Here is a 10,600-nt window from a genome sequence, read left to right as displayed (position 1 = left end):
GGGTGAACTACTCCTTTAAGAGCATAATCTTGAAAACATATGTTGAACAACACACACACACACACACACACACACACACACACACACACACACACACACACACACACACACACACACACACACACACACACACACACACACACATTCTTTTGGGAAGAGTGGGGTAAGTTATGAATTATTATCTGTGTGTAGGCTGTATGTAGGCTATATATATATGTAGGGTTTTTCTGCAAAGAAAAAAGCACAATTTTATTTACATTTTACCTAATGTGTGAGAGAGAGAGAGAGAGAGAGAGAGAGAGAGAGAGAGAGAGAGAGAGTGTGTGTGTGTGTGTGTGTGTGTGTGTGTGTGTGTGTGTGTGTGTGTGTGTGTGTGTGTGTGTGTGTGTGTGTGTGTGTGTGTGTGCCTGCGTGCGTGCCTGCGTGCGTGCGTGCGTGCGTGTGTGTGTGCGTGTGTGTGTGTGTGTGTGTGTGTGTGTGTGTGTGTGTGTGTATGATTGATGGCCCCCCTCCTGAGCCGTGGCCCCCGCAGTCTCTCTCTCTCTCTCTCTCTCTCTCTCTCTCTCTCTCTCGCTCTCTCTCTCTCTCCAGTCTCCAACAGGAATGTCAGAGACTAACACGCTCCTCCGCGGCCACAGACACATCCACAGACCAGATCATTTGTCATCTCGTCCCGTAACAGTACATCGTGGAGACAGACAGACAGACAGTGACAGACAGGGATTCATTCCTCTATCATCTACTATATTTACGGACCCTTTCCTGCTGATTGTTGGGCTTTTTTCTTTTCTTTTCGCCCGACCGAAAAGTTCACTTTGAGAGACCAAGAGACACAGCTGGCGGGTCCGACCCGCAAATGGAAATACCGTCGCAGGAACAGGAATAAAATAAAAAAAGAAACCGAACCACTGCTGCTTATTTCTGAGGTATGTCTGAGGTCTGTAAGATGTGTTTGTTGTCATATAAATATCGTTGGTTTGGTATGATCTGCATTCAAAGCTGCAAGCGTTTTTTTTTGCTCGCCGTTATAATAACTCGCATAATTCCTCCAGTCAAAGTATAGCCTCTGTATGCCGGACGGTCCGGACCTTGCATGGAGAAATCCACTTATTTTCAGTAGCCTAATAAACCAGAATAAGTCTAATAGCCTTGGATCAAGACTATCATTGATGTATTTGATCGATGTAGGCATTTGCATTATCTATGATAGTCTTGGTCCCCCCCCAGTCACTGGACATCCGATACGAAACACGAAAGTAAAAGTCAGACTCGATAAAAAAATACATCTAGGATCGTTATGACAAGCACGTCATTGCCGTCATGTCCCGATATTGATTTCGGTGTTATCTCCGTGATGTCTATAATAACGTATATTCTATATGCTTCAATTATTCTACAAACATCGTGCTTTACAGATGAAAGAGCCATATAGGCTATCTTAATAGAGTGTACCATTCCAAGCCATCAAGACAACGTGTGTGTGTGTGTGTGTGTGTGTGTGTGTGTGTGTGTGTGTGTGTGTGTGTGTGTGTGTGTGTGTGTGTGTGTGTGTGTAAACGACTTCTGATTCAATAAGGCACTGCAATGTGCAGTTATATAGTTATAACAACTTATTAATGAAGAACAGGCTATTGGATTGTTGTCAGCTTATTGCTACCCTCTTCCAAAGGTTCTTTGAACAGAAACAAAGACTTCATTTCTTCCCAAACAGTGGTCTGTCTGTCTGTCTGTCTGTCTGCACCATTTCCCATAATAGTGAAACCAGATATTTCCTCTGTCATTCTCTTTCCTCTGCCAGGGAGCTGGAGTGTCTGACATGGTGAAGAGGACCCATGGTGTCCTATATGTGCTCACTTCAGTACACAGTTCCGGCCAGCAGAGCACAGAGGAGACCTGCAGCGCACCGACTCCACTAATCCCTACAACCGCTGCCCGGGCCGTCCAGTGACCGCTGCGGACACAGCGTTATAATCGCCCGTGGCCTCGTCCTCGACCACCATGGCGTCTAGCCTGACCTGCGCCGGTGTGATCTGGGCCCTGCTGTCCCTCCTGTGCGCCGCCGCCTCCTGCGTGGGCTTCTTCATGCCCTACTGGCTGCTGGGCACGCAGATGGACAAGCCGGTGTCCTTCGGCACGTTCCGCCGCTGCTCCTACCCGGTACGGGACGAGGAGAGGCAGGCCACGGTGATGCTGGAGCAGTGTGGCCGCTACGCCTCCTTCCAGGGCATCCCGAGTCTGGAGTGGAGGATCTGCACGGTGGTGACGGGCGTGGGCTGCGGCCTGCTGCTCCTGGTGGCCCTCACCGCCCTCATGGGCTGCTGCATCTCCGACCTCATCTCCCGCACCATCGGGCGCGTGGCCGGTGGCATCCAGTTCGTCGGAGGTGGGTCCATTTCCTGTCTGTTCTTCTTGTGTCACACCGTGTGCGTTTGAACCTGTCTGGTGACCTCCTTGAGTTTACCTTAACCCCGACTTTGTGTTGGTTTCAATCAAAAGCCGCAACTTCAAAGTGAAACCCTCGCCTACGATTCTGGCCATTCACCCTGTAATCCTGCCTTTTTCCCTCTGTGCTGTGTTGGTGAGGGAACAATCACAAGAAGCTTGTATTTAGTGAGGTTGTAATGGAAGCGTATGAAAGAACACTGTAATTCCAAACTCATTTTAGTATACATTACTGCATTCCCACCAGCTCTGTGCACTGCACTGAGGTCCCCCCCCCCCCCCCCCCCCAGACCTGTCCTGGCTGGGTACACGTCTTGTATTTGTATTTTATTTTCTTGTTTATTTACACGTGGAAATGGAGCAGACTTCTATGCACTGCATCGGCTAGTTTGCACATGTGTTCTGTTGGTTTTGCACAGTGTGTGTGTGTGTGTGTGTGTGTGTGTGTGTGTGTCCTCGCGGGACGTGAGGTCTTCACGAAGGATTCCAAGGCAAGCTGCGCTGCTCGGGGCTCAGCATGTGTTTCTCTCTTTCTTTCTTTGCCCTAGTTTAAGAAGCTGCGGTGCTTTAGCCCTCTCATTAACTCCAAAACGTTTGCTCGCATACTGTGGTACACCGCTCTGCTATTTACAATCCCCGTCGATTTTCGGCTCGGCTCTGGCAAGCAAAGTGACATAAAAGCAGGTTGCAGGCAGATGTGACAGTCAGAGCTGCCGGGCGTTTAAAGACGGATAAGCCACTGCAGAGGGCCATCACAGCCCGTCTTATCCCACTTCTGACGGGTTTAGCCACTTGGCACATCAGGTGCATACATATTAAAGTCGTATGACACTCTCAGACTGATCCAGGTAAACGCCGGCTGGTTTGTATAACTGTACACGTGTATGTAGTCCCTCTGACTCACAGCAAAACTGCTTGCTATACAGTATGTGGTTACAGGATTAGAAAAGAAGGAAATCTGTCCGTCTCCAGTCCTTGCAGGCTTGTGTCTTTCCTCATCACAAGTGCAGGCATACAGTGCACTGCACAGACATGCAAAACCTGTTTAAAAATCTTTTAAAAATAAGAGAAAATAGCAGATCTGCAAGCTCACAACGCGCCGCATCGCAACACGTTCAGCTTGTACGTAGATCAGATATTTTCACTATACTGCACGACACTGTCATACATTGAAGTATAAAATAGCACATGTGGTTGAAGGATGACCAATACAAAGCAAGTAAGAAATATGGAGATACAAGGTTTCTGCCTGACAGCGTCTACATGCTTCTTTGTTTTGTTGTTTTCAGTATGGGGGCGGAGGGGGTCGGTGCGCTGCTTAGATATTCGGAAACCTGAACTTGTTGATGGAAAGGGCAGACGAGGGAAGGGGTAATTGAAAGCAACTCTCTGTCGGAGCAGACAGTGTGTGTGTGTGTGTGTGTGTGTGGTACACCACCCTGCCATTTTTACACAAGCGATAGGAGTGAGTATTCCTATCACATTCTGGGGTGGGAATAGTACAGAATGGTCCGTCCGGGAGAACAGAAGAGAAAAGTACCTTCTCTGAGGTGAATCTGCAGACCACACTGGTGCTGAGGCAGGTGTTTCCCTCCTCGTTATACCAAAAAAGATTATTACCGAGAAGAAACAGTAATGATCCTATGATGAGGATGAAACCAAACCGTTAAAGATGATGATGATGATGTGACTCACCATCTCTCTGCCGTTCATGGGACTGGAGAGATGCAGTCTCGGTTGGCGCAGCAGCGTTGCGTGATGGGACTTTACCAGACGTAAAAGGATCCCTGTTGTGATTCGTCTGAGCCCGAGTGTCTTCCTCCTTTGTGTTCCCGTCCACCCCTATTGTTGTCCCCTAATCGAGAGTGGCTTGCCCAGGGAGGCCTTTGCCAGCGGGTTGCCACCAGTGAAAGAGCTGCCCTCGATCTGCTTGCGGTTTATCTCATTCCCATAAAACAGGTAGAATGATTTAACAGTGGTGGCTAGACTTGTTAGATGAAGCCATCGCCAAAAATCATATCATTACAGCAACTATATTTATTGTGGCCCGCCCACTCCATCTTGTTTATTAATTTTTTATAGAGCAGTGGTTCTCAAGGTGACGTCCGCAGGGGATTCCCATTACTTGAAAATACATGATGCAATGCGTTGTGAGCTTGTAGATCTATTATTTTTGAAACATTTGGACAAATCTATTATGGGGGTCCCTGGCACAACATCTTTTCAATTGGGGGGGCTGCTACCAAATACATTTCAATTTGGGGGACCTTCTTGACATGAAAATGTTTGAGAATCGCTGTTATAAAGACATATAGGTATAGGAGGAACAAAGAGGGGAAGACGAAAGCATTGGCGGGAATAGATGAGATAATAGGCTGGGTCAATAGGGCTACAAAGACAAGCATCCTTACCACTAGGCCATCGACAGGCAGTATCCATGCCCTAAGACATTCTATTGGAATTGCATGTCAGCTGCAATTTGAGGACTTCATATGATATGAGTCACCTCGACTTTTGTTCTCGATAATTTAATTACATCCCGCAATTAACATGTATTACTGACAGATGATTAGCTAAGACTCTCAGTTTTTATAGAGCTTTGTCCACCCATCTTCTATCTATAAGTGACCAAATCTCTGCGTGTCAGTCTGTCCGGGGCATAACTCGGAGGGCGATAGACCAAACGGTCTCTCTGTGCCTCATAAGACCCCTTGATGGAACGTGCCGGAAGGCAATTCCGAGAACTGAAAGAGCACGTATGCTGAGCGGCCTGAACTTGGGTCTGACTGACGGGGAGAGACGGAGGTTCTGGGCTTCCTGAAGGCCTAACTGACCTCTGCTTGACTGATTGGCAGGGCTTCCTGAGAGACCAAACAGACGAGGGTCTGACCAGGGTTGCCAGGTCTGCTTATTATAATTTCCCCGCAATATTTTATTTGAAAATAGACGATCTACAAGCTCACAACGCGTTGTGAGCTTGTAGATCTGCTATTTTCAAATAGCTGATGTATATGTTAAAGTGCTCACTGCTCATGTGGCCCATCGTCGCTTCTTTTGGGCTGGTTTCCCTAGACCTGGTTGCTTGTTTCTCTCACAGAATCTGGCAACACTGGGTCTGACATGAAAACGAGGGAGCTTCACAGGGCTTTGCAGGACATTTTGTGCAAAGCTTCTTGAGACGTCTATGCCGAGCCAGCGCCTAACGGCCGCCGTCCTGGCACCTATAATGACCCGAACTCTCCGAGACTCACCGGCAGTGTTGGGGGTCTAGCAGTGTTTTAAAGAGCGCATTCACACCCAAAGGTCTTTTGCCTCAGTCTGAACCAACAGATGGGTCATATATTGTTACAAATCAAGAGGTCAAGGAATAGCAGATTGACCCAGGTCACCAGATGGGCTCTGGGATAGGTCTCAGTTTGTGTTGTAAAAAGTGCCACCAACTCTTTAATTTAGGTTCAGTAATATGACTGAGAGGCTGTCAATTAGACACGTTTAACCACTTTAACCACACTGTATACTTAGTTGACCGGGGTCCCCCAGGGCTCTATATTTGGTCCTCTCCTTTTTACCCTCTTCACCAAATCTTTGAAAATAGCCGGCCGGTGTTGTGGGCTTGTAGATCTGCTATCTTTGCCAAATGTCTTCCCCAGAATAGGGACATGTGGTTAATGTCTTGCACATCAGTGGTTCATGGCTTGTTTCCATATTCTGTGTTGGCCATGAAGTTAGTATTCCTCCTACTGGAGTTGTTTATCTTTAGACTTTGTCAGAACATTTCACAAACAACGCCCAACCACGGGTTATGAAACAAATGTATTTTGTACATTTGATACAATAAGATCCTCATCCGCCAGATAAGGTTAAATGAATGCAATAACAGACAAATAAAGTATTTCATTGGCTATCCATATAACCTTTCTTTAATATGCTTCAGTGCAAGCGTGTGAGTGCAAACAGTCCACTCACAGTCCAGTTGCAATGGCGTTCGGGTTTTGACAGGAGTCAAGACTAGCCGAGCAAGTGCTGGCGCAGAAAACACTTACCAGCTCTTAGTTGTTTTAGCAGAGCTCCCGATGTGGGAATGTTGATAGTGGCTTTCACGGAGGCCTCTCCGAGAATTTACAAGCAGAAATAGAAACGCTGTAAGTAGCTCTATTATCCCCCTAGAGTGACCTAACAGTACAGTACAGTAGAGCGCTGTATGCTGATCATGTGCTCTGGTGGCCCAGCGAAAATAAAAAAACTACGACTTCTGGTGTCTGCTACTGTACCTCCATAGCTGAAAGTTAAAGTTTAACGCCACAAGCGAAATAAACGGAGGACGTGTAGATAAACTGCAGATGGGCCGTCATTATGCCACGGCTTCCGCAACGGTGCCAGGGGCTCTCTGGCACAGGAATGTGTGCTGTCCCGTTGGAAAGCCATACAGTACGCCGCCACAGCCAGGAGCTTTGTCCTTGTGTCGGCTTGGCGAGCTCCTTGCCAGCTGGACCTGACCCAGGCCCAGAATGTGTGCTTCCACTCCCCTCCTACCAAATCAGCGGCACTCATTTTCCAGAGGTACAACAAAACAAAATGGGAGCCATATGAGCGATGCATCGAAGCGGAACGCCGGGCTTCAGCGGGGAACGGTTTCTGCCTCTTCGAACAATGTTGTCTTGTCACATCCACCGCTTCCACGCGTGCCGGGTCAATGACGGCTCCCTGTTGAGTTACCTCTAAACAACGGCTCAATATTCCATCATGTCGCAGGCTCCTCTTTTACACTTAATCTGTATTCCATCTTCTCTGGTCTGTCAGGCTGACATGATGGGGTGATGGACGATGCCAGCTCCCCTGCCATGCAGTCACTGCATAAAAGGAACAAGATGGCACAAGCTTGTATGTTAGGTTGCGAGGTGACTGGTCACTTTGCTGCGGACAAGGAGCCTCATGTAATGATGTTTAGATTGCCATCTTGACCTTTGTTGTTGTGTATGTTTCCGGTTCTAAACTGGCCGTCTCTCTACCTGTGAGTTTGATTGATCATCTTAAAAAAAATAAACTGAGTTACAGCTGTTTTTCTGAAAATCCCAAACAGGAAGCGGATGGCTTCCTGTTTTTTTGGAACGACGTCACATCCACATTCTACTTCTCTGAGTGACGATCGATCATTCCAAAGCTGTGTTAGGTCGCCCCGTGTGGAATTTTCCCCAAAAAATGAAAGAACGCATCAATGCGATCTTGGCAATCAATGTGTTTAAAAAAAATGAAGACGGGACGTCCAAATATTCTTCTTTTCAAGCTCCCGAGCCACAAAAAGGAGCCAAATCCACTCAAGAGGCACCTTTGTTTGCACCTCCAACACACTTACATGACTTCGATTCCCTTCCCCTATTCGCGTGTGATGATGTGTGTGATGTCACTGTAGCTAAAAGAACTGGGCCTGTCTGGTTGCTATTTCTGTTCGGCGTACATTTCCACACTGCCGTACATGCAATCAGATAACAGCAAAGTATAGTTAACAGACCATGAAGACAGTCTATTTTCTATTAACACAGTTCATGTTTCTCCTTTGCTCTCGTCCCATATCCTTCCATCCCACCCCTTGTTGCTGCCCCTGTCATCTACTGTAGGCCTTGTTATGGTCCGCAAGTCTCTATTTCTGGCACATTTCACCTTTCCCCTAATTCCATGGTGTGTATGTCCACCCCTCTCTTTCCTTAACCCTCTCTGTTAACCATCTCCTCCTCCTCCCTTCGGCTGGGCACGAGGGGGCCATCTGAAAAAGCAGCTGATTGGGCTGAAGCTCAGTGACCCAGGGGGCTGAGGACTACTGGGCTCAAAGAGACAGAACGTGAGGGAGAGACACAGAGAGAGAGAGAGAGAGAGAGAGAGATGAAGAGAAAGACTAAAACAGGGCGGAAAGCTGCAGCTTCAGCTGGGATTTAGTTTGGTCAAACAGGAAGTCTGGGGAAGCAATGGGCAGACAGGGAGGGATATTTCACTCTCTTGTTCCGTTAAGTCATTGTTTTTCCTGCCATAGTTACCAGGCAGGCCTGCTGCATGCGAGGATCTCTTTTGTCACATCGGAACAGGAGCTGTTCCAAAAAATAAAAAAGCGTGTCCAGGCGTCTCCAGCAGGGCCTGGAATTAATGTATCTATTAAAGCAACACGAGCCCTGTCAGTTGAAGGAAAGTTAATAGCATTTTGGGGCGCTGATGTAATACCTTTTTTTGTTGTTTTTCTTGTAAGATCACTTAGACTGCCTGAGTTTTTCCAATCCTGGTTTATAGCGCGCACAGAGCCAGGACACAGAAGACATTCCCCCAGGTGAATCATTACACAGCGTCCTGTCACTTCTGCTGACAGGCCAGGCCCGTGTTCTTGTTCTCAATCATAAAACGGGTGAGTGCGTGTGGGTGACGGGAGGAGTCAACACAGATGCCTAGCAGATGACTCGAGTGGCCACTTCTCGCGTATCGCCGGTGACTCGGTACTGACACAACGCTGCTGAGGGCATGTTTGATTGCCAGTGTCCCGGGGCTGTACTTACAGACTGTACTTACAGATGAGGTCAGAAGTGATAACGACTTTGGTCACAGTCCAACTGAGGCAACACTTCATTTGGTGACATTTAAATACCAGGAAGTGATGATAAGAGGCTAAGAACTCTTTTATGTGGTTTAATACATGTAATGCCATTGTTTCACTGTTAGGTGTGACTCACATTTTGAACAGAAACAGTGTGCTTTTGGGGCATTTTGTGGGGTATTCCTTGTAATTCCTTGCAAATGGCAAATTTTCACATGCAGTATAGTTTTCTACTCTAAAAGCGAATAGAGGAGGAAGGAGAAAAACACAATTTCTTTCGATTGTTTTTCCACGCTGCTGTGTTGAATTATAACGGAAAGAAGACGGAGAGTCAATGTTTGGCCTATTGTGCGTCTCTCAGAGCGGCGGAGGGCCCGAGTCTGCTGAAGAATCAAATCAGTATGGATTGAATGGATCGGGACTGATCCCTGTGGGATAAACCAGTTTGCTCAGTATTCAAACCCAGTTTTACGGTCTTGGAGGCAGCGTTGGCTGTAAGACTACAGTTAAGGCCTAATTATGCCCTGATCTTCCTAGAGAGAGGGGGCGGCATGAGGTCGATACTCCTTTTCTGCTACTGTCACATACTAGTAGGTCATGTAGCAGGCCGGTAAAGAAATAGAATCTGAACTGGATGTATGGAGACAGGAGATCTGCAAATGAAATGGCCATGTACGATGCTAGGGAGAAGGACGAGCTATTTTCAGCATTCACTGAAAGAATCCGCAGCTACTGCCTGGATTAAGTTTCCTCAGCCTTATCCTATAGAAGATCACTGGTTCCCAACTGGTTCCATACTTGAAAGTAATATATAATATATTGGATAAGAGGGATGCTGATTCCCGATTACGTTTTTTTAGTCTCTGATGGGCAACCAGTTTGAATCATTTAATACATGAATGCTGATAAATTCAGTTTAAACTGCTTACGACTGCACAAATTTAGATTCTCGTCAATCTACAATCCCTATTACCAAACCAATCTAGGAGAGTTAACGCAAAATACTGAATTTCATAACTGCATTAAGGATAGCCCGCACTTTCTTCTTTTATGAAGTCTTTGTCTAAGTTTAAGTTTAGTATAAAAATAAATACCCTTTCATTCCTCTCAGCATACATGAAGTCAGTTGTTGCCTGGCAGCCGACGAGTCGATCACAGTGAATCACACTGTGATTGACTTGTTGGCTGCCAGGGGGCCACTGGCTGTCCATCCAGGCAATTGGCTCTACACCATTTACTTTTGTAAATTAAAAGTCCAGTTGGTCTAGTGTGCGGTCAAACTGAGAGGCATGTCATCATGCAAATGTCTGAACTCCTTTTGGAAACAAATGAGCAACAGTCCTGTTCAACAGACTGTGGTGTAGAGTTGCGATGAAGCTTGATTTATACTTAGCTGCACAGCAATGTTGTGTGCCAAAAATAGTCGATCTACAAGCTCACAATGCGTGGCGATGAGTTGTGAGCTTTTATATTGGCTTTCCCCGGCCCGAGATACTAAGTATAAATTAAACATATTGCATCAGGTGTGAGTGCCACTCGCCTGCTTTGAAAACGCATGCCTTTGCGGCAGCCATAGCTTAATGG

General features: G+C 46.8%; 1 protein-coding gene across 2 annotated transcripts in view; it reads left to right on the top strand.

Annotated features, from left to right (window-relative positions):
• Nucleotides 1-615: 615 nt before the first annotated feature.
• LOC311050800 (LHFPL tetraspan subfamily member 6 protein) overlaps nt 616-10,600 on the top strand; it is a 65,270-nt gene continuing 55,285 nt past the window's right edge. Inside the window, exons 1-2 of one of the 2 annotated variants that reach the window (XM_084064963.1) lie at nt 616-926; nt 1,799-2,383. In XM_084064963.1, coding sequence (XP_083921089.1) covers nt 1,999-2,383 — 385 coding nt within the window. In that variant the 5' untranslated portion in view covers nt 616-926; nt 1,799-1,998. Of the gene's footprint in view, nt 938-1,798; nt 2,384-10,600 lie in introns of both variants that reach the window. The other variant, XM_084064962.1, reaches the window with a different exon arrangement.

The sequence above is a fragment of the Gymnoscopelus microlampas genome (assembly GCF_963454915.1).
Source record: "Gymnoscopelus microlampas genome assembly, chromosome: 8".
NCBI classification, from domain to species: domain Eukaryota; kingdom Metazoa; phylum Chordata; class Actinopteri; order Myctophiformes; family Myctophidae; genus Gymnoscopelus; species Gymnoscopelus microlampas.
Note: the sequence above shows the minus strand (reverse complement) of the source record. Positions and strands in the feature narration are given on the sequence as shown.